The sequence below is a fragment of the Hyperolius riggenbachi genome, chromosome 10 (assembly GCF_040937935.1).
Source record: "Hyperolius riggenbachi isolate aHypRig1 chromosome 10, aHypRig1.pri, whole genome shotgun sequence".
Lineage (NCBI taxonomy): Eukaryota > Metazoa > Chordata > Amphibia > Anura > Hyperoliidae > Hyperolius > Hyperolius riggenbachi.
In genome coordinates, this window is record NC_090655.1 from 9075209 (window position 1) to 9099660 (window position 24452).

The window sequence follows — 24452 nt, forward strand, 5'->3', positions numbered from 1 at the left end:
AATACCTGCTCATTCTCCTCCAGGTGCGTCTTCTTCTCCTGCTTCTTCCGCTGTCTTTGTCTCTGAGAATTGCAGAAGAAGTTACATGACTTATCTGCTCGTTCCAATTACACCAGTCACTACAGAATTACAGCATCACAACTGTTCATCAGACCCCTCCAGCAATAACACTGGGAACTTTAACATGCAACATCTTTAATCCTGTCAGGTGATCTCTGCGGAATGTTTGTTTAGTGCTCCTCCAAGGAACTTCGCCTGACCACCCCTGCATCAACCAGTCCCGTGCCCAACTCCAGGACTTCTCAAGAGCTGCTCCCACACTATTGACCTCCCTAATCCCCCCCCCCCCCCCCATTAGGGTCGCCCCCTCAGTCATCTTCAAAAAGACCTTCAAAGTGCACCTTTTTCACTCTGGCCTATGCCCCCCCCCCCCCTCTTACACACACACAAACCTTTTGTGTCCCTACCTCTCCCACTAGATCATGCATGTCAAACTCTGGCCCTTGCAGCCATCAGAATTGGACCACCAGAGAAGCTATACTGGATGGTAAGCCCTAGATCACCAGAAAAGCCATATGGGGGCAGCGCTAGACACCAGGGACCTGTACAGAGTAGGGAAGGGGTCCACGGAATCCAGGGAACTGTATAAGGAAGGAAAGGGACCACTAAAGCATCAGGGAACTGTTTAGGGGATAGGGGAGGGCTATTATGCTGGGCATAGATTGTTAGTTTGTGTCCTTATGAAATCAAGCCGCTGATGGCTCGATTGATAATATCCGACAGGTCCAATGACCCGCCGGATAGATTCCCCGCTCGATCCCGACAATAGCAGGGAATCGAGCGGCTGATAAAGAGCGCCGGCGGGGACGAGCGGGAATCGATCCGTGCGGCACGCGCCAGCATTGAGCCGCTGGTTCGATACTGGCACATTCTCGCACCGTCTATGCCCAGTATTAGACACCAAGGAACTGTATAATGCTGGGTTTACACCATACAATTTTCTGTTAGAATGCATAATTAGATTATTTTCTGTAGAGACCGGTCATTATCTCTGCTGCATTGTCTTCTGGTTATCTCCTGCTGAGTAGAACAATGCCCAATTGCTCGGCAGATAGAGGGTAATGCTGGCTACACACGGTGCGTTCCCGCATCGAACGCGCCACTCTATTCCCGTCGATTCGTTTATTTCCGAGCATTTGAGCGCATTTCGATGATTTTTAGGTCAATTGCCATGTAAAGTATGGCAAACTGACCCAACGATCCACCAAAACGCAAATCGGATATGTCGGAAATAAATGAATCGATGGGAATCGATCGGCGCATCGAGTGCGGGAACGCACCGTGTGTAGCCAGCATTAGAAAGAGAAATTTCCAACATGTTGAACTGTATCTGGCAGGTAAATCTAACAGAAAATTGTATGGTGTATTCCCAGCATAATGCTGGGCATACACGGTAGGTTTTCTACCGTGTAATCGAGCGGCTGACGGCTAGATAGATAATTTTTGACGTGTCTGATACCCCGCCGGATTCATTCCGCGCTCTACACCGGCGGGCAGGACAAAAGAAACGAGCGGAAGATGAAGTGCCCGCGGGGACGAGCAGGAAACTATCCGGGTGAATGCGGGGACGGGCCGTAATCGAGCCAGCGGCTGATTACACGGTAGAAAACGTACCGCGTATGCCCAGCATAAGGGAGAGATTTAGTCAGTAGACATTGAGGTTGGCCTGTGACTTGGTCCCAGAGCGCAATTTCGGCCCACTTTCTATTTGAGTTAGACACCCCTGCTCTAGATTGTAAGCCTTTGGGCAGGGCCCTCCTCCTGTCTCCTACCTGATCATGCACCTCCATTACTGTGCACCCATCCTATGCATTTGAGCGACTTGCCTAATCTCCATGCTCCCCTCCAGTGACTAAGCATTACCTTGTACTCATACTGTGCTGTGTGATCTCCATGCTCCCCTCCAGTGACTAAGCATTACCTGGTACTCATACTGTGCTGTGTGATCTCCATGCCCCATCCAGTGACTAAGCATTACCTTGTACTCATACTGTGCTGTGTGATCTCCATGCTCCCCTCCAGTGACTAAGCATTACCTTGTACTCATACTGTGCTGTGTGATCTCCATGCTCCCCTCCAGTGACTAAGCATTACCTTGTACTCATACTGTGCTGTGTGATCTCCATGCTCCATCCAGTGACTAAGCATTACCTTGTACTCATACTGTGCGATCTCCATGCTCCCCTCCAGTGACTAAGCATTACCTTGTACTCATACTGTGCTGTGTGATCTCCATGCTCCATCCAGTGACTAAGCATTACCTTGTACTCATACTGTGCTGTGTGATCTTCATGCTCCATCCAGTGGCTAAGCATTACCTTGTACTCATACTGTGCTGTGTGATCTCCATGCTCCATCCAGTGACTAAGCATTACCTTGTACTCATACTGTGCTGTGTGATCTCCATGCTCCATCCAGTGACTAAGCATTACCTTGTACTCATACTGTGCGATCTCCATGCTCCCCTCCAGTGACTAAGCATTACCTTGTACTCATACTGTGCTGTGTGATCTTCATGCTCCATCCAGTGGCTAAGCATTACCTTGTACTCATACTGTGCTGTGTGATCTCCATGCTCCCATCCAGTGACTAAGCATTACCTTGTACTCCTACTGTGCTGTGTGATCTCCATGCTCCATCCAGTGACTAAGCATTACCTTGTACTCATACTGTGCTGTGTGATCTCCATGCTCCATCCAGTGACTAAGCATTACCTTGTACTCATACTGTGCTGTGTGATCTCCATGCTCCATCCAGTGACTAAGCATTACCTTGTACTCATACTGTGCTGTGTGATCTCCATGCTCCATCCAGTGACTAAGCATTACCTTGTACTCATACTGTGCTGTGTGATCTCCATGCTCCATCCAGTGACTAAGCATTACCTGGTACTCATACTGTGCTGTGTGATCTCCATGCTCCCCTCCAGTGACTAAGCATTACCTTGTACTCATACTGTGCTGTGTGATCTCCATGCTCCATCCAGTGACTGAGCATTACCTTGTACTCATACTGTGCTGTGTGATCTCCATGCTCCCATCCAGTGACTAAGCATTACCTTGTACTCATACTGTGCTGTGTGATCTCCATGCTGCATCCAGTGACTAAGCATTACCTTGTACTCATACTGTGCTGTGTGATCTCCATGCTCCCATCCAGTGACTAAGCATTACCTTGTACTCATACTGTGCTGTGTGATCTCCATGCTCCCATCCAGTGACTAAGCATTACCTTGTACTCATACTGTGCTGTGTGATCTCCATGCTCCATCCAGTGACTAAGCATTACCTTGTACTCATATTGTGCTGTGTGATCTCCATGCTCCATCCAGTGACTGACTAAGCATTACCTTGTACTCATACTGTGTTGTGTGATCTCCATGCTCCATCCAGTGACTAAGCATTACCTGGTACTCGTACTGTGCTGTGTGATCTCCATGCTCCCCTCCAGTGACTAAGCATTACCTTGTACTCATACTGTGCTGTGTGATCTCCATGCTCCATCCAGTGACTAAGCATTACCTTGTACTCATATTGTGCTGTGTGATCTCCATGCTCCATCCAGTGACTGACTAAGCATTACCTTGTACTCATACTGTGTTGTGTGATCTCCATGCTCCATCCAGTGACTAAGCATTACCTGGTACTCGTACTGTGCTGTGTGATCTCCATGCTCCATCCAGTGACTAAGCATTACCTTGTACTCATACTGTGCTGTGTGATCTCCATGCCCCATCCAGTGACTGACTAAGCATTACCTTGTACTCATACTGTGCTGTGTGATCTCCATGCTCCCATCCAGTGACTAAGCATTACCCTGTACTCATACTGTGCTGTGTGACCTCCATGCTCCATCCAGTGACTAAGCATTACCTTGTACTCATACTGTGCTGTGTGATCTCCATGCTCCCATCCAGTGACTAAGCATTACCCTGTACGCATACTGTGCTGTGTGACCTCCATGCTCCATCCAGTGACTGACTAAGCATTACCTTGTACTCATACTGTGCTGTGTGATCTCCATGCTCCCATCCACTGACTGACTAAGCATTACCTTGTACTCATACTGTGCTGTGTGATCTCCATGCTCCATCCAGTGACTAAGCATTACCTTGTACTCATACTGTGCTGTGTGACCTCCATGCTCCATCCAGTGACTAAGCATTACCTTGTACTCATACTGTGCTGTGTGACCTCCATGCTCCATCCAGTGACTAAGCATTACCTTGTACTCATACTGTGCTGTGTGACCTCCATGCTCCATCCAGTGACTAAGCATTACCTTGTACTCATACTGTGCTGTGTGACCTCCATGCTCCATCCAGTGACTAAGCATTACCTTGTACTCATACTGTGCTGTGTGATCTCCATGCTCCATCCAGTGACTAAGCATTACCTTGTACTCATACTGTGCTGTGTGATCTCCATGCTCCATCCAGTGACTAAGCATTACCTTGTACTCATACTGTGCTGTGTGACCTCCATCCTCCCCTCCAGTGACTAAGCATTACCTTGTACTCATACTGTGCTGTGTGATCTCCATGCTCCATCCAGTGACTAAGCATTACCTTGTACTCATACTGTGCTGTGTGACCTCCATGCTCCATCCAGTGACTAAGCATTACCTTGTACTCATACTGTGCTGTGTGACCTCCATGCTACATCCAGTGACTAAGCATTACCTTGTACTCATACTGTGCTGTGTGACCTCCATGCTACATCCAGTGACTAAGCATTACCTTGTACTCATACTGTGCTGTGTGATCTCCATGCTCCATCCAGTGACTAAGCATTACCTTGTACTCATACTGTGCTGTGTGATCTCCATGCTCCATCCAGTGACTAAGCATTACCTTGTACTCATACTGTGCTGTGTGACCTCCATGCTCCCCTCCAGTGACTAAGCATTACCTTGTACTCATACTGTGCTGTGTGATCTCCATGCTCCATCCAGTGACTAAGCATTACCTGGTACTCATACTGTGCTGTGTGATCTCCATGCTCCATCCAGTGACTAAGCATTACCTTGTACTCATACTGTGCTGTGTGATCTCCATGCTCCATCCAGTGACTAAGCATTACCTTGTACTCATACTGTGCTGTGTGATCTCCATGCTCCATCCAGTGACTAAGCATTACCTTGTACTCATACTGTGCTGTGTGACCTCCATGCTCCCCTCCAGTGACTAAGCATTACCTTGTACTCATACTGTGCTGTGTGATCTCCATGCTCCATCCAGTGACTAAGCATTACCTGGTACTCATACTGTGCTGTGTGATCTCCATGCTCCATCCAGTGACTAAGCATTACCTTGTACTCATACTGTGCTGTGTGATCTCCATGCTCCATCCAGTGACTAAGCATTACCTTGTACTCATACTGTGCTGTGTGATCTCCATGCTCCATCCAGTGACTAAGCATTACCTTGTACTCATACTGTGCTGTGTTATCTGGTTTTCTTGTATTCCTGTATTGTCATATTGCTGTATGTCACCCCTAAATATTGTCTGTATCCTAAACTAATGTCCAGCGCTGCGTAATATGTTGGCGCTTTATAAGTACAATAAATACATTTACTGAGAATTCTGCATAGCTGATTAGTCCAGGGTGTGACATCACTGGTGGGGAGGGGGGTACCTACCTACCAATATATAGATATAAGTAGCGTTTCAGATTCTGAAACCAGGATAAGTAAAAGTGGATATCCTGAATAATTTACTGCATTACACTGCATGTCACTACAGGGCCACTAAAAACAGATGCAGCCAACAGCATTTTTAAAGTTTCGCACATTGCTGGACGCTGCTCAGAACCACCAGCAAGGTGAACAAGCCCCAGATACAAATATGTATATTCTGGAGTATAAGACGACTATTTAACCCTTGAAAATCTACAGAAGAGTCGGGGGTCGTGTTATACGCCGGGTGTCACTGATTCTGGGTGATACACGATGCGCATAAACATACTAATGTTTACGGGTTACTGATACGTGATGCGTAAGAAAAAGCTCTAGATTTTTAGGGACAGTCGAAATTATGAAATTGGTAAAAAAAAAAAATTGGATCTGGTATGTGGCCACTTTAAAGAGACACTGAAGCAAATAAATTTTGCCATTTTTACCTTGTAATTCGCTTCAGGAGTCTCAGCAGGAGTAAACCGCCACATCCCCGCCGCAAAACGAGGGCTTTAGACCCCTCAAATCCAGGGGCAAAAATCCATCACCCACTTTGTCTTGGATTGCGCTGCCCTGAGAGGCAGAGCTTTCTGCTGTAGCCCTGCCTCTGACATCAATCGCTGCACAGATCTCCGCCTCCCCCCGCCCCTCTCTGTGAAGGAAGGCTGAGAGGGGCGGGGAGAGGCGGCTATTGACATCAGTAGAGGCAAAGCTGCAGCTGAAAGCTCTGCCTCTTTCAGGAAGCTCCAGGCAGATTGCCCCCCGGGGATTTGTGGGGGGGGGTCTAAAGCCCTCGTTTTGTGGCGGGGATGTGGCGTTTACTCCTGCTGAGACTCCTGAAGCGAATTACAAGGTAAAAATTGCAACATTTATTCACTTCAGAATCTCTTTTAAAGGGAACCTGAATATGACATACTTAGCTCACCGTCAGTTCCTCTCAGAAGCTCACCATTTTCTTCTTAAAGTGATCCCTTCCAGTTCTGACATTTTGTCAGAACTGAAAGATACCAGTTGCTGTCAGATATATATCAGCAGCTGCCAGTTACAACTGAATGTGCAAGGTAATGTCCATGTTTCCCTATAGCTCAAGTGGATGATATTACAGTTTAACAGTGTGCTGACCAGGAAGCTGTTATGTGGTAATGGCCATTTTCAAAATGGAGGACGGAAAATCCATTGATCAGAGTGGGCAATGGGGACGCAGGAGAGGAGAAAGATTGAATAGTAGACTACATAGGAGACAAGTATGACCTGTGTATGGTTATAGTGACTTATTTTCAGTTCAGGTACTCAAGACCTCTTGCACACTACATGCCATTCCGATTTTTAATCGATTTTCACATGCGATTCCGATTTTTGAATTGGTACTGCATGCTCTTTTTTATGCATTTTTCTTTTGATAGCATCCAGGAAAAATCAGAATCGCTAATCGGATTTGCAGTGTGCACGGGGCCTAAGGGTTTTCTTTAGTTTCAAAAGCAGTTAGTGAATGGCAGGTGCTCTGTCTAGCTGCCAAAAAAACTGAGCAGTCAGGCTGGTCAGCATCTTTGTATAAATCCTTTTCAGGGAGTGTCTATCATCCTATACAATAAAATGCAAGTGTCTGTGCTTTGCGCTACTGTGCATGTCAAGCACTGACAGCCGTTGGGACAGGACGCAGGGTGGGCGGGACGGCCGAGGGGGGGGGAAGGCCGCGGACAGACGTGCGCACGCAGAGACTGGCGGCGTGAAGAGACCTAAAGTCCATTTCTAAACGGGCTTACGTTAACTAGTAAAGAATAAAGGCCATGCTGAGAATCCCCCATGAAGATATGGACTAGCCCAAAACCTGTCGCTTCTGTCAGATTTCTACTACCCACTGCAAGTGACAGCAACCGAGGAGGAAAGTATTTTATGGCTCGTTTTACTCTGGAAGAAATGTACTTATTTGTATGATTTTACATTTTACAATAGTGGTCCTTTAAATATAAACCTATAGAAATAACTTGTATGAACAGACTGAAGAGAGTAACACCAGCAGCTCCCTCACTAGGAGATCCCACCATTTTCTAGCAGTCTTAAATAACCACAGCTCATTAATCACAAGCTGGTACACAACTCTACAGAAGTCTCACTTCTCTCGCATCCTAGAACGTTCTTATGACATTTCCTATGCCTTACCTTCTTCTTAGCTCTGCGCCGCTCAGCTTTTTGTCTGGTCTGGCCATCATCGGATGAGTCGGAGTCTATTTCTTCCTCCTTCAAGCAAAACATAAAATATACAGTCATGTTCAGGGCTGCCAACACTCCGCAGGAAGGCCGAGAGTTCTGTGTATTCTGGAAGTGCTGCAGGCCAGAAACTGTCCATCATGCCCACCGTCATTATCGCTAAAGAGGACCTGTATAGCGTGATGTGCTGACCGCGATTGCTATCCATTATTTCTAAACCTCAGGCACAACTCTAAAAACTTAACACTTGTAATTGTACGTGACCATAATCCAATTAAAATTAATTGGATATGGAGTTTGTCATATTTTATTTCCTGTTAAACAATTCTAGTTGCCTGGCAGCCCTGCTGATCTATTTGGTTGCAGTAGAGTCTGAATCACACCAGGATTGCAGCCAATTTGTCAGATCTGAGAATAATGTCAGAAACGCCTGATTTAAACACATAGGACATGTATCAGGGGTTGCCATATTAATTTCCGTTTAAACAATACAGTTGCCTGGCATATTTGGCTGCAGTAGTGTCTGAATCACACCAGAAACAAGCATGCAGCTAATCTTGTCAGATCTGACAATATCAAACGCCTGATCTGCTGCATGCTGGTTCAGGGGCTAGGTCTGAAAGTATTAGAGGCAAAGGATCAGCTGGACAGGCAGGCAACTGGTATTGCTTAACATGAATTAGGAAATTAACATGCCAGTTGCCTGGCCATGTAATCATTCATTTTTTCTAGTGTAAACCATAGCAGAGACATCAGGAGAGAGAAAAATAAAAACCCTATCTGCTGGTCTCCATCTTTACGGTTTCTCTGGGATACCAAAAAGGCCATTACTACTGCCCCTTTCCCCCCCCCCCCCTTTCAACCCAGCTCAGTATTAATTTCCCCTCCCTACTGCCACAGTTTACTGTCCCACCCACAACAATCAACTAGTCAACAGGCCTACATCACCATCTAAGCCCTTCAAAGGGAGGGGAGGGGGGGGGGGGGGGGAATTCAAGTACTTTCTGGTCAGAGTGTCCTTATCTTATCCAAAATAGGAAGCTTTGTCATTTGCACGCTGAGATAAGTTTGTTACTATAATTAAAAGAAATTCCCATAGTCCTGGCAAGTAGCATTCTGTCTTTTTAGCGCTGAGGAATCTAATAGCAGCGAGCATTGCGCAGTGTAGCCGTACCTGCAGATTCAGATCTTTCCTGTGCATTATGTCGCTCCGGCAATCGCTTTCCGCAGCTTCAAAGTCCATCGCATCCTTCAGGGACTCAAGGTGACGCTTAAGTGGGAAGAAAGAGCAAAAAAGAAAGAAGAAAACTTTTGTTAGACGTGTCAGCACTGAACTTCTCCCCTCCTCCATTATGGATCAGAAATCTAATGAATAATTATCCATCTACCTGGAACTCCAGCATCTGTCCGCTACGCACAGCAAATGACTAAATACACGCAGCGCTGATCACATTCACACCGTCAGCAAGAAAACCGGTCAGCAGGAGGTTCAAACTACGTATAGCAGAATCTGCAGCAGCAACTCCAGAAATATCAAGGTCATCGCTGAGAGACAGTCACACATACGTAGCAGGGGTTACACACACACACACACACACACACACACACACACACACACACACACACACACACACACACACACTTTTGTAAGGCAACCTTAACTGAGAGGGATATGGAGGTTTCATTTTAAACCATACCAGTTGCCTGGCAGTCCTGCTGATCTCTGTGGCTGCAGTAGTGGCTGAATCACACCCCTGAAACAAGCATGCAGCTAATCCAGTGTGACTTCAGTCAGAGCACCTGATCTGCTGCATGCTTGTTCAGGGGCTGTGGCTGTAAGTATTAGAGGCAGAGGATCAGCAGGAGAGTCAGGCAACTGGTATTTTACAAGGAAAAATCCATCTCCTTCTCCGTTTAGGTTCCCTTTAAAAGGACATACATAAAAGTAACAAAACAAAAAAAGACTGAAGTGAGAGGGGATTTGGGGGCTGCCATATGCATCTATTAAAGCGGACCTGAACTCTGAACTTCCTCTCTGCTCTAAAAAGATAGACAGCATAATAACCTTTATAGAAAAACATTTCTTTGCTACAGCTGATACAAATCCTGCAATACATCTGCCCTGTTTTTACTTCCTGCTTTCATGGAAGCAGACATAGGGTTAACATCCTGCGCTTTTGAAATGAGCTCATCTGCCATGGCAGTCAGCTGACACATGGGATAGATCAAATTACAACTTGTGATTAGTCACAGATGAGGGGGGGGGGGGGAGATTAGACTGGCTAAACTCTAAATACATACAGGGTGTACTTCTCAATGTCTTCCTTCTGTCCTGTGCAAGAGGGGAAAAAAACACTAGACATTCTCCTAATCAGTCTCTGAGTTCTTACGACAAGGATCATTGGCCTCTCGTTGAAGCCATGATGTTTTGCTTACGGGCACTTTGATTGGTTCAGGGAAGTCTTCCCTTTCGCCAATCACGGCTCTGCAGTAAAACAAAACCAAACACCACAACACACTGTGGTCCGTTAAGAGGGACCAACAGGCCATTATAAAACAGTGATCGGATAGTGGGTAAAGTGTAACCGAGATGACTTGTGACGTGTCAAGACAGACATACAGTGGCAAGAACACAGACACCTATGCTGCGCCCTTTACTTTTTCCTTGCCTGAAAGAGATAATACCCAGCCATGCAACAGGTTTTTCTCCAGTCATGACCCAGTTGGGCTATAGCGTCCCTCACTGATCAATTACAGCTAAAAAACACTTTCCTAAGCAGATAACTGGGCTACTAACTGCAAGGGATAGATCAGGTCAATATCGTTCATGTATTTTGGCTCTGGGACTCCAGACACTACAACTGAGCAGAGACGAAACATTAAAATCTATTTTGTAAATATTTATACACAAAACAAAAACACATGAGTTGCCTAAAGTAATTTCTAGAAGAAGGAGGATAGAGCGCTTTAATTTCCCCCTTGGGTTCAGAAACTCTGACCAAGAACTGAACCTCATCCCAATCAGTAGCTGATACCCCTTTTACATGAGGAATCTATTCCTTTTCACAAACAGACCATCAGGGGGTGCTGTATGGCTGATATTGTGATGAAACCCCTCCCACAGGAAACTGAGGACCATGGTCCTGGCAGTTTCCTGTCTGTGAACGTCGTTGCATTGTGGGAAATGGCTGTTTCACAGCTGTTTCCAACTGCCAAAAAAAAAAAGCAAGCAGCAACTACATCACTTGCCAGCAGTAAAAATGTCCCCATGTGATAAATGTCAGAATGTAAATCAGGGAGAGGAAAGATTTTACAATGGGCAAACACTGACTAAATCATTTATACATAATTATTTAAAAATGAAGCACTTTTTGTTACATTATTTTCACTGGAGTTCCTCTTTAAGCATAAAAAAAAAAATCTCCAAATCCAGAATGAGGACTGGAGGCAATAAGATATGAGAGGGATAATCCTGCTACAATTTCATCTATAATATGAAAGCAATAGGACAAGGCACTTAAATAGCAGCATACAGAGAAGGCAGCCCTTCAGATAAGATTATATTAGATTCTTCTATATGTGGAGAGTTCTGGCTGAGGGCGATGAAGAGGATTTTCTGCACAGGCCCATTATAGAGGCCGACTTTGCGAGGCAGCTACACACAGGGGGACGTTTATCAAAATCACACGCCTGTTCGATCGCAGGCCAGACGCAGGTTGTGGAGGACCTGCTATGTAACGACCATCTCCTGCGTTTACTGTAGAGAGTCCGATTATAATGGATTTGTCACGAAATCTGGGGTAAAAATAACGGATCATTTCCCCGGGCAGTTGAACTGTGGCTCAGTGGGCAGTTACCAGGCAGCAGTAAGATGTAAAATGCCTCAAACTCTGGCAACTGCCTACTGCTGCCTGGCAACCAGGGCTGTGGAGTCAGTACAAAAATCATCCAACTCAGACTCCTCAGTTTATAAAACCACCGAATCAGACTCCAACTCCAGGTACTCAAAACTGCTCCAACTCCACAGCCCTGCTGGCAACTGCCGACTGCTGCCTGGCAACTGCCCACACAGTTCAACTGCCCATGGGATCGAATCGTTCACAAACAGCCTTATCAGTCCACCGCCAGTGCGTACACACGCACTACTGTCGGCTAAAAGACCGCCCAACAGGAGGGTCTGGAGGACCAGTTGTTGCCGTTGGTTGTGCGTGTGTACGCACCTTTAAGCTATAGTTTTTTTTTTGTTTTTTTTAAATAAGCAATTTTATTACTTTTTCCACTACAGTTCCTTTCAGGGCTGTGGAGTCAGAGTAATTTTGGGTACCTGGAGTCAGAGGTTTTCATAAACCGAGTCTGAGTCTGATGATTTTTGACCCAAATCCATAGCCTTTGTAAAAAAAATAAATAAATAAATAGACTAAGGAGTTCCTCTAACCTACAATCCGCACATTTTGTCCGAGAGGTAAAAGGGATCAAGCCTCTTCTGTGTCAATCTATGCTTGGTACCCAGTATACCCGACTCCAGCTACAGCCAAGCACAGAGCTATGTTCAAGCTGGGCTCACATTGGTCAGTTACACAACGCACACTTTAAAAATGACTGAACTGCAATGGAGACTGGACATAGACTAATACAAAACCTGCATGCAGAGAGTTAAACGCAATCAGTTACAGCGCAGTACTGTGAACAGGCCCATAGAATTATATGGGCTGACTGGCAGAATTATGCAACGCAAACGACCACTGTTAACAGGGCCTATATCTTGTATCAGGAGGAATAAAGTTTATCAAGAGCAGAAATGGTCTTATTGTGCAGGAGAAAGTTAGACACTACATGTGTGAAAGAACAAAACCAAACCTCAAACTTGGGAATGGTGTAAAAATAAAATGGCAAGTATGCAATTATCAGTAAAAAGCTACTCCTCACCTGAGAGCGATTATGTTCAAGTCTATAAATCTGAAGCAAGCCGCAATTTACAGCATTTATACGCAGAGAAACATGAAGCGGCCATAAAACAAGATGTACTGCTCAGAAACGTCACACACATTAGTGATCGACAACAGACAGCGCGGCAAGTTAGCGACGACATACAGGCAATAGAATCCACGGAGGTTACACAACCATTCTCTGCACCTGACTCACACCGTCCTCTGTTTATCTTCCAGCATAGCTAATGTTATTTGACTAATCTGTCATTCTTCAAACACATCACAACAACTTCACAGCTCCGACTCCAGGCAACTGCTTCTACTGCACGTCTGCTGCCCGGCAACCACCACCGGATCACCGCAGGGCAATAAACAGCACAAAGTCATCACTGCTCTACCTACCAACATGGCAAGAGGCAAACATACAGTCATGTCACTGACTGCCCTCAGGGGAGCTTACACTATGACAATGGTACGATTACAGGTATATTGTGAGCTCCCCCATATTATTATTATTATTACTATTATGTATTTATATAGCACTGACATCTTCTGCTCCTGATCCCACTGCTTCCCAACAGGTAGAGGAGCCGCTCCTGATCCCACTGCTTCCCAACAGGGAGAGGAGCCGCTCCTGATCCCACTGCTTCCCAACAGGTAGAGGAGCCGCTCCTGATCCCACTGCTTCCCAACAGGGAGAGGAGCTGCTCCCACTGCTTCCCAACAGGGAGAGGAGCCGATCCCACTGCTTCCCAACAGGGAGAGGAGCCGATCCCACTGCTTCCCAACAGGGAGAGGAGCCGATCCCACTGCTTCCCAACAGGGAGAGGAGCCGATCCCACTGCTTCCCAACAGGGAGAGGAGCCGATCCCACTGCTTCCCAACAGGGAGAGGAGCCGATCCCACTGCTTCCCAACAGGGAGAGGAGCCGCTCCTGATCCCACTGCTTCCCAACAGGGAGAGGAGCTGCTCCCACTGCTTCCCAACAGGGAGAGGAGCCGATCCCACTGCTTCCCAACAGGGAGATGAGCCGCTCCCACTGCTTCCCAACAGGGAGAGGAGCCGATCCCACTGCTTCCCAACAGGGAGAGGAGCCGATCCCACTGCTTCCCAACAGGGAGAGGAGCCGATCCCACTGCTTCCCAACAGGGAGAGGAGCCGCTCCTGATCCCACTGCTTCCCAACAGGGAGAGGAGCTGATCCCGATCCCACTGCTTCCCAACAGGGAGAGGAGCCGCTCCCAATCCCACTGCTTCCCAACAGGGAGAGGAGCCGCTCCCACTGCTTCCCAACAGGGAGATGAGCCGCTCCCACTGCTTCCCAACAGGGAGAGGAGCCGCTCCCACTGCTTCCCAACAGGGAGAGGAGCCGCTCCCACTGCTTCCCAACAGGGAGAGGAGCCGCTCCCACTGCTTCCCAACAGGGAGAGGAGCCGCTCCCGCTCCCACTGCTTCCCAACAGGGAGAGGAGCCGCTCCAGATCCCACTGCTTCCCAACAGGGAGAGGAGCCGCTCCCGATCCCGCTGCTTCCCAACAGGGAGAGGAGCCGCTCCCACTGCTTCCCAACAGGGAGAGGAGCCGCTCCTGATCCCACTGCTTCCCAACAGGGAGAGGGGCCCCTCCCACTGCTTCCCAACAGGGAGAGGGGCCCCTCCCACTGCTTCACAACAGGGAGAGGTGCCGCTCCAGATCCCACTGCTTCCCAAAAGGGAGAGGGGCCCTTCCCACTGCTTCCCAACAGGGAGAGGAGCCGCTCCCACTGCTTCCCAACAGGGAGAGGAGCCGCTCCCACTGCTTCCCAACAGGGAGAGGAGCCGCTCCCACTGCTTCCCAACAGGGAGAGGAGCCGCTCCCACTGCTTCCCAACAGGGAGAGGAGCCGCTCCCACTGCTTCCCAACAGGGAGAGGAGCCGCTCCCACTGCTTCCCAACAGGGAGAGGAGCCGCTCCCACTGCTTCCCAACAGGGAGAGGAGCCGCTCCTGATCCCACTGCTTCCCAACAGGGAGAGGGGCCCCTCCCACTGCTTCCCAACAGGGAGAGGTGCTGCTCCCGATCCCACTGCTTCCCAACAGGGAGAGGGGCCCCTCCCACTGCTTCACAACAGGGAGAGGTGCCGCTCCAGATCCCACTGCTTCCCAAAAGGGAGAGGAGCCGCTCCCACTGCTTCCCAACAGGGAGAGGAGCCGCTCCCACTGCTTCCCAACAGGGAGATGAGCCGCTCCCACTGCTTCCCAACAGGGAGAGGAGCCGCTCCCACTGCTTCCCAACAGGGAGAGGAGCCGCTCCCACTGCTTCCCAACAGGGAGAGGAGCCGCTCCCACTGCTTCCCAACAGGGAGAGGAGCCGCTCCCACTGCTTCCCAACAGGGAGAGGAGCCGCTCCCACTGCTTCCCAACAGGGAGAGGAGCCGCTCCCACTGCTTCCCAACAGGGAGAGGAGCCGCTCCCACTGCTTCCCAACAGGGAGAGGAGCCGCTCCCGCTCCCACTGCTTCCCAACAGGGAGAGGAGCCGCTCCCAATCCCACTGCTTCCCAACAGGGAGAGGAGCCGCTCCTGATCCCACTGCTTCCCAACAGGGAGAGGAGCTGCACCTGATCCCGCTGCTTCCCAATAGGGAGAGGAGCCGCTCCCGATCCCGCTGCTTCCCAACAGGGAGAGGAGCCGCTCCCGATCCCACTGCTTCCCAACAGGGAGAGGAGCCGCTCCCGATCCCGCTGCTTCCCAATAGGGAGAGGAGCCGCTCCCGATCCCGCTGCTTCCCAACAGGGAGAGGAGCCGCTCCCACTGCTTCCCAACAGGGAGAGGAGCCGCTCCTGATCCCACTGCTTCCCAACAGGGAGAGGGGCCCCTCCCACTGCTTCCCAACAGGGAGAGGTGCTGCTCCCGATCCCACTGCTTCCCAACAGGGAGAGGGGCCCTTCCCACTGCTTCACAACAGGGAGAGGTGCCGCTCCAGATCCCACTGCTTCCCAAAAGGGAGAGGGGCCCTTCCCACTGCTTCCGAACAGGGAGAGGGGCCCTTCCCACTACTTCCCAACAGGGAGAGGTGCCGCTCCCGATCCCACTGCTTCCCAACAGGGAGAGGAGCTGCTCCCAATCCCACTGCTTCCCAACAGGGAGAGGAGCCGCTCCCAATCCCACTGCTTCCCAACAGGGAGAGGAGCCGCTCCTGATTACACTGTATAGTATATTATCAGAGCAGCTGTGAGGAGGATGGCGACAGGTCTTGTGACATTTTGCTGTGATAATCCCAGCAGCTTCCTTCCGTACGCAGAAACGCCTGCCTGGATGTGCTGCCGCCTGTTTGCAATGCAAACCATATGGAATTAATTTGCAAACACACAAGTCAGAGCCAACCTAAGTGACAAAGCCTTGCAGATAGCGCTGTATGCCAGCAACCTCGCTAATACCGCAGCCGGCCAGAATACACAGACAAGGAAAGAGATACAGCACACAATTACTGCACTGTCTAACCAGCGCCCGTGTGGCGAGTCATCGGTTACACGGACAGGTTATAAACTGCCTGGAAAGGTGCAGAACGCTTGCAGACGATTTTCATGACAGCGCTGAACGATCACACACTTAGTATTTCGGACTTTCCACGCAATGTCTCCAGATGCATCTTACAGCGTTTAGGAGGAGGATTCTCACCGAAATAGAGTTTTTCAAAACACTTCGACAAATGTAATCCTATGAAATGTCACACTAGAGCAATCAGTTTCTTTACAGGAGAAAAAAAAAAATGTATAATATAATTATATATACACACAGTATATTTATATATTCTGTATTAATTTTTTCCAGCGATCGCATTTGCTCAAACACAGGGGAAAGGGACCGGCTCCTCAACCTCTTTTTAAACAGAGGCTACAGACCACAGACTATAGCAGACCAAATCAGGAGAGCCACTCGCATACCCAGGGCAGAACTTCTGCAGTACAGAGGAAAACAGAAGCCAGACAGAGCCCTTAGTGATAACATACAACCAGGGCCGGGCCGAGGCATAGGCTGGAGAGGCTCCAGCCTCAGGACGCAGTGTAGGAGGGGGCGCACAATTCATTCAGCGGTCATTCCTAATTGTGTTTGAAGCAGAAAGAAATAAGAAAAGAGGATACATGACAGTGACTGCAAGCCAGATAACTAGATAGTAAGGTGTTGGGGAGGTTGTGGGCCCTGTGGCCCTCTTAGTCTAATAGCAATCAGTGTGTGACGGCTGGGGAGGCAGGGATGGAGGGGCACACTTTGGTGTCTCAGCCTTGGGTGCTGGAGGACCTTGTCCCGGCTCTGCATACAACCCACAACTGGGTATGCTGAGAAAAGTAGCCAGAGAACTACAACCTCTACTTCACAAGGACAACTGGCTCAAAGAAATCTTCCCTCAACCGCCACTTCTTGCCTACAGACAGCCAGCAAACCTGAGAAAACATCTGGTCAGGAGCGCCTTACTGCCGCCAGAAGAAAAATGGCACATTTCCGCGTGGGGTAAAGAGTTGCAGGACCTGCGGCCACATTTTATGCACTGACATACCTCCCAACATTTTGAGATCCGAAAGAGTGACATATAGGCCACACCCCTAATCACATGCCATAAAGATTTCATTAGAAAAATGTGAGTTTTTATAATTCAAACCACACTGGTCCTTTCTATCCTGGTTCATTTTCCTTCATATTAACATTTGAAAATAAGAAATCTATCAATTTAAAGGGAACCTGTACTGAGTAAAATTATTGAAAATAAACACGACGTAGATGCAAATAAATATATGACATACTAACCTCACGGTCAGATCCTCTCAGAAGCTCACCATTTTCTTCTTACAGGGATCCCTTTCAGTTCTGACAATTTGTCAGAACTGAAATAGATCGGGGGGGCGGAGTCAGCCATGAGCGGGTAAAGACGTGCTGAAGCTGAGCTCCCCGCTCTACAACGCTTTACACCCTAGAAAACATTAGACTACCTCGGCGAAACTATACCAGAGTATGGCTACTGCTTCTAAGAGGAGAAAAACACAAACAGGAGACTCAAAAAAAGATTCTACGGTACAGCAATCCGTCACCAAGTACCTCAGGTCCACGGAGAAGACTCAGTCAAAGATGGCCGACGCTGCTGCTACGGCTGCCACAAGCGAGAAGGCCTCTGATACTACGCAGCAAGAAGCCACGGCTCGCTCACTGAATGAAATCCGGGACTATCTGCATAGCTTACCTACAAAAAGCGATCTAACGGATCTCGCCGAAAGAATCACAGCCGCCACGAGAGCAGACCTGCAGATACTCAGAGCGGAGGTAACAACACATGACACCAGGTTGGTGGCTCTGGAGGCAGACATGGCGCTTGTAAAAGCAGACCTGGCGAAACTACAGGCAGCACACTCTCAGCAACAAACACTGAACACACACCTGAGAGTGGGACTAGAAGATATGCAGAACCGGAGCAGACGCAATAACATACGCCTGCGGGGTCTGCCTGAATCTGTGACCTCACAACAACTACTTAATACCGTTACCGCCATCTTCAATGGTCTCCTGGGAAACAGAGCAGAGGAGGCAATGGAGATCGACAGAATCCACCGCTCCCTCAAAGCTATGCCGAAGGAGGGCGATCCGCCGCGAGACGTCATTTGCAGGCTACACTATTTCGGGGTAAAAGAATGTATAATGAAGGCAGCGAGAAATAGAGTAGAAATACACCACGAAGGGCATCCACTTACCTTCTTCCAAGACCTGGCACCAAGCACTCTTGCCCAGCGCAGGGCCCTACAGCCACTTCTGAAACTTCTGCATGAAAATGAGGCCACCTACCGCTGGGGATTCCCTTTCCAGGTAATCATTACAAAGGGAGACAAGTCCTTCACCCTGAAAAGCCCAGCTGAATTGCCAGACCTGTTCCAGACTCTAGACCTCCCTGAAGTAGAAGTGCCGGAATGGATCCCCGAGCAGCTGGCTATAGGCCTTCCGCAACGGCCGAAAAAACAGAAGCAGAACCGGAGAAAATCGCGCGAGGAAATGTAAGAAATATTCTAGATCACCCATATCCCCATCGGATACCAGATAAGTCTATCTTTATTATACTGGTTTAGATTTGCCGGCTTTATACCCCCCCATACTTACACGAATAACATTCAGTCCCTTAGCCACATTTTGCAGAGGCGCCAGCACAGGCCTGAACCTGGGTGACCCGACCTGGCATGGTGTAATGCACGGGCAGATGGCTTATCTACGCACGCAAGAACTCTTACCCGTCTGAACATTTAAAAACGACAAAGAGACATTAATGCTAGCACTAGAGCTCAAATTCTGCACGATTTAGCGCGCCTACTGATACACAGGGCTCCAGCATAGGTTGGGTGGGCTAGGGATTACCTGCCTCTCCTCAGCTCTAATCTGGATGCCCCCAGGTCTGCAGAGGATCAATAGGAATCATATAATGGCACTGTGCCCCTGGGTAGCTATTACAGTATAAGTGGCGGAGCACGAACAGGCTCCGTATTCACAACAGAAACAGCCACAAACAGCTATTACACAGCGCAGCTTGTGAACCGGTGCCTGTTTTGAATTGATCACACTTGACTACTAGCTTGTATGGTAGAATTTAATGGTTCTTAGTTTGCTGAACTTAGCTACTTGTCAAGCTTATACCTACCTATTGTCTATATGCAACTAGAACATACATATATAAATAGGGCTAACAAAATGATCTTCCGCTGCACGCTTTGATTGTCTGGAGTATATGGGGGCACGGGAAGATGAGTTTATAATGTAATCTCCCTATGCCTATATTCACAATCTTACAATACCTAGTTTGTCTGTTGGGCGACAGAAAGCTCTTCAATTAAGGGCTTGATATATTATAACCGATCCCAGCCATAATTCCCAGATTGATTCCACTGCAATATACAACTGGTGACTTGGAACCGGCGCCCCCCTGTCCTTGGATGAGCCGAAGCGTGCAGAGGACTTGACATGCATTGTAGGTTATATCATGCAAACCCCAATGGGATTGGGGCATTATGCACAGGAATGGGTCGCCAGGGGATAACAATCAAGGGGAAAACCCATTAAGGGGAACACTACTGGAAATGATGGGCTGTAGGGAAGGGGTGAGATCAGGGGGGAGGGATTAAAGGCCCTAGACTCATGCTCTCTTTAACATACCGCCACGCAAACTCAAAAGATGGGGATACCGGGTTAGGGTGAGAACATGAAAACCTTATAACACTAATGGAGCGGGGAGGGAGGGTTCGGAGGGGAGTTTTGCCCTTAATGGTTCCTTCTTTCCCACATAGGTCAGTCCTTGTGACTATGAATGCTTATGTTCTATCACTTTACAGTACTATGCTACAACCTAAGTTTTGTAAAATTTTACACACCATGTTCATTGTTTTTACTTTTGTTCAAAAATTTGAGTTAAAGTTATACTATGGGTCCAAGTGTATTCCAGTTACAGGTGCCACTGAATGGTTTATCAGATGGCACAAATAAAGGTTCTATCTATAAACACCAGGGGGTTAAATCTACCAGAAAAGAGGACTGCCCTATTAAGTGATGTGTGGAAACAGAGGGCCACGATAATTCTGTTACAGGAGACACATTTCAGAGGTGAAGACACCACGTTTAACTAATAAACGTTTCCCACATATTTACACGAGCAATTCACCAGACTCAAAAACAAAAAGGAGTGGCGATCCTGTTGAGCAACAATTTACCATTAGAAAATGTAGAGGTGCTGAAAGATGGCCGGGGCAGATTCGTTATGATCAAAGGTCTCATATTGGGGCGCAAATATACAATATGCTCTATTTATGCCCCAAATCTTGAACAAACGCCCTTCTTAATGCACTTCCTAGACACGTTAGACACATTTGCTGAGGGTAGTGTTATAATCGGGGGAGACCTTAATGTCACGCTAAATCCTGAACTGGATTATTCCCAGAACAAATCATATCTGTCCTTCTCCAAAATAAATAAGATTAAGAAGGCATTTCATGAAAGGCAGCTAGTAGATGTTTGGAGATTGCTCAACCCAACTACCAAAGATTACACATTCTATTCTGGGGTACACAATTCTTACTCCAGAATAGATGTTATCCTGATATCGCATAACCTCCTATCAGAAACTCTCAAGGCAGACATTGGTATAATCTCTTACTCTGACCACGCCCCAGTGGTACTGGATCTCAACTGCGCACATAAAACATGCCGTTCAGCTGGAGACTTAATTCCTCAATGCTCTCTGACAAGGATACTGCACGTAAAATAGAGGCAGAAATTGAATCATATTTCCAGCTGAATGTTACGGAAGAGACGCCAGCTACCACAGTGTGGGAGGCACACAAATGTGTTCTGAGGGGATTCCTAATTCAATTGGGCTCGAGATTAAAGCGAGAAAAAGAGAAAGATCTCACTGAACTATTGAAGTCCAAGAATTGGAACGAAGCCATAAGCGCTCTGGGGACCCACAGACATTGGAACAACTGCAGAAGGCTAGGGAGGGGATAAGAACTATAATGAGAGATAAAACGCTAAAGGCAGCCTTCCGATGTAAATCTGCTTTTTATATGTCAGGGAACAAGCCAGGGAAGTTATTGGCCCGGGCCTTAAAACAGCAGCAACAACGGAATTATATTCCCCAAGTCGTAGACCCACACAACCAAAAACATATACGTAGTGAATCCATTGCCAATACCTTCAAAATGTTTTATCATAAACTATATAACCTGTTACCAGATCAGGCAGACAACCGTAAGGTGACTCTTGGAAAGGCTATGAGAGACTATATAAAAGAGGCTGGTATGCCTCAGTTACAACCTGAGATGGTACAAGCTTTGGAAGAAGATATTTCCCCACTAGAAATTGCACAGGTAATCACTCAAATTAAAGCGGGCAAGGCTCCAGGGCCAGACGGCCTACCAATTGAATATTATAAGAGGTTTAGTCATCTTCTGATTCCCCATATGTGCACCGCCTTCAACAACATATTAGACCCGGATAAGAGTGAGTCCTTCCCGACTCAGACGCTTGAATCTCACATATCAGTGATACACAAACAGGGAAAAGACCCAGCAGCTTGTGCAAGTTACAGGCCCATCTCTCTGCTAAACCTAGATTTAAAAATCTTCTCAAAAATCCTTGCCAACAGACTGGCGGAGTGGATGGGCCACCTAGTGCACTGGGACCAGGTGGGATTCATCCCAAAACGAGAGGGAAGAAATACTATAAAAACGTTGATATTGTCCAGTCGGCCCGGTCGGGCAACACCCCACTGATGCTATTATCAACCGACGCTGAAAAAGCGTTTGACCGGGTCGACTGGACATGGATGTTTGAAGTATTGGGTCACATTGGTCTTGGCGGAAAAATGATAAATGGAGTTTATTCTCGCCCTACTGCACAGGTAAGGGTCAATGGGATTTTATCAGAGGCCCTACAAATTTCAAACGGAACGAGGCAAGGATGCCCCTTTTCACCGCTCATATTCGCCCTGGCCCTGGAGCCTTTTCTGTGCAAAATTCGTAAAAACAGAGACATCTCTGGTTTCTCCATTAAGGGTCAAAATCACAAAATTGCTGCCTATGCAGATGATCTGTTATTCTATATCTCCAATCCAGTGATTACACTACCCAATCTGTTGTCAGAATTCAATGCCTTCAGTAATCTTTCACTCTTTAAAATTAACCTGGATAAATGTGAGGCGCTTAATATTTCCTTACCAAATGACATTCAGACCTCCCTGAACATGTCCTTCCCCTTTAAATGGAATAAAGATCAGATCACGTACCTGGGCACTAAAATCACCCCGAGACTAGCAGACTAATTCAACAAAAATTTCCCACCCTTGTTAGATGCTCTCACTGCTGATCTGAAAAAGTGGGATCGACCACAATTCACCTGGATGGGTAGGATAGCGATCATAAAAATGAACGTAATGCCTAGGCTACTATATTTATTTCAAACCCTCCCTATTTCTATACCCACAGCATTTTTGAGAAAGGTACAGAGGACATTTAATAGCTACATCTGGAAGGGGAAGCCACCCAGGATAAATAGAAATGTCCTATTCAGACCCAAACTTGCAGGAGGATTGGCTGTCCCTGATGTTCAAAGGTACTATCAAGCCGCAGTTCTGACCAGGTTGCTCGACTGGCATAGGCATAGCCATATCAAACAATGGGTTGGGGTGGAGCAGTCTCTTGCCCAGTTCCCCTTGACGAATCTGCCCTGGTCATCTCGGGCCCCAAAAACTCACTGGTCAACCTCAGAGTTGGTAGGCAATACCCTGAAGGTGTTTTCCAAAATACGGACACTGTCCAATTTTTCTCCATGGCCATCCCCATTAATTCCAATATTGGGCAATCCTGAATTTACAATGGGATGTTTAAATGCCCCTCTTCGGAATTGGAAGCTTAATACACCACTGAGGGCAAAAGACTTTTGTACAGCAAGAGAATGGCACTCCTTAGCCGCTCTGAGAGTTAACGTTGGAGAACCCAGACTTGATTGGTGGGGATATCTGCAATGTAGACATCTTCTATACTCACTGGGTGTTCGCCCTTCAGATATGCGTAATTTATCGGAGTTTGAGCAGATATGTCAAGCCACTGAGCCCATGGAGAAAACCCTGTCACTTATCTACTCCATGCTCGTAACCCAAGATATGGACAATCTACCATATTTTGGTGTGTGGGAAAAAGAACTAAACACCACATTCACTGAAGCCCAGAGGTCTAAAATGTGCATATACGCCCATAAAACATCTACCACGTCGCGAATTCAGGAACTTAATTACAAAATATTAGCGAGATGGTACTACACCCCAGTCAAACTGGCCAGAATATTCCCTGAAAGATTCCTCCTGTTGGAGATGTACAGCTCACACTGGCTCCTTACTCCATATTTTATGGAGTTGTCCAGCCTTGACACAATTATGGAATACAGTGGAAAAATTGATAAAGGAAATGACCAATAGACCTCTGGACTTCAATCCCCAAACCTACTTACTCAATTTAAATAATTGGAGTATGAGGGCCTACAAGGGTTCAGTGGTGCGCCATATACTTAATGCCACCAAAACTATAATAGTGAGGAAATGGGGTACCACAGACCTCCCTACACTGCGCGAATTGGTAAAAGAACTAGATACGATATATGACCTAGAGCGCACAGTTTATAATATACAGGGGAGAGAGGAAAAGTTCTCAAAAAATCTGGCGCCTTTGGATAGTATTCCGATACTCGGAAGAATTTGCACAAATGCTGGTCTAAATCTCACTCCCACACACCACTGACCCCCCTAGGTGTCGAACTACTTTGCGTAAGGAAGGATTATTAGTCTGGAAACCTTGGACCCAGCCGGTTTAATGTTCTTTCATTCTTTAAAATTTAGAAGTATTATACATACTCAATGTTGTCATGAAAATTCGGAAGCATATACCGCTCCTTATGTTAGGGGTATATACCTAGATGACACAGTTCTTGACGCAATCTTTACTATAGTAAGACCTTGAAGTTTTATTTGCCTGTTAAACCCGATTTCATGTTGGATTTATATATCTAGGAATTGCATCTGCCTTTAAACTGCTTA

The 24452-nt window shown here is 47.4% G+C and overlaps 1 protein-coding gene across 1 annotated transcript in view; it reads right to left on the reverse strand.

The window, feature by feature from the left end:
- TTC31 (tetratricopeptide repeat domain 31) overlaps positions 1–24452 on the reverse strand; it is a 102240-nt gene that overhangs the window by 67256 nt on the left and 10532 nt on the right. Inside the window, exons 2-4 of the mRNA XM_068255049.1 lie at positions 9117–9212; positions 7895–7972; positions 6–62 (exon numbers count right to left, since the gene is read on the reverse strand). Coding sequence (XP_068111150.1) covers positions 6–62; positions 7895–7972; positions 9117–9185 — 204 coding nt within the window. The 5' untranslated portion in view covers positions 9186–9212. The remainder of the gene's footprint in view (positions 1–5; positions 63–7894; positions 7973–9116; positions 9213–24452) is intronic.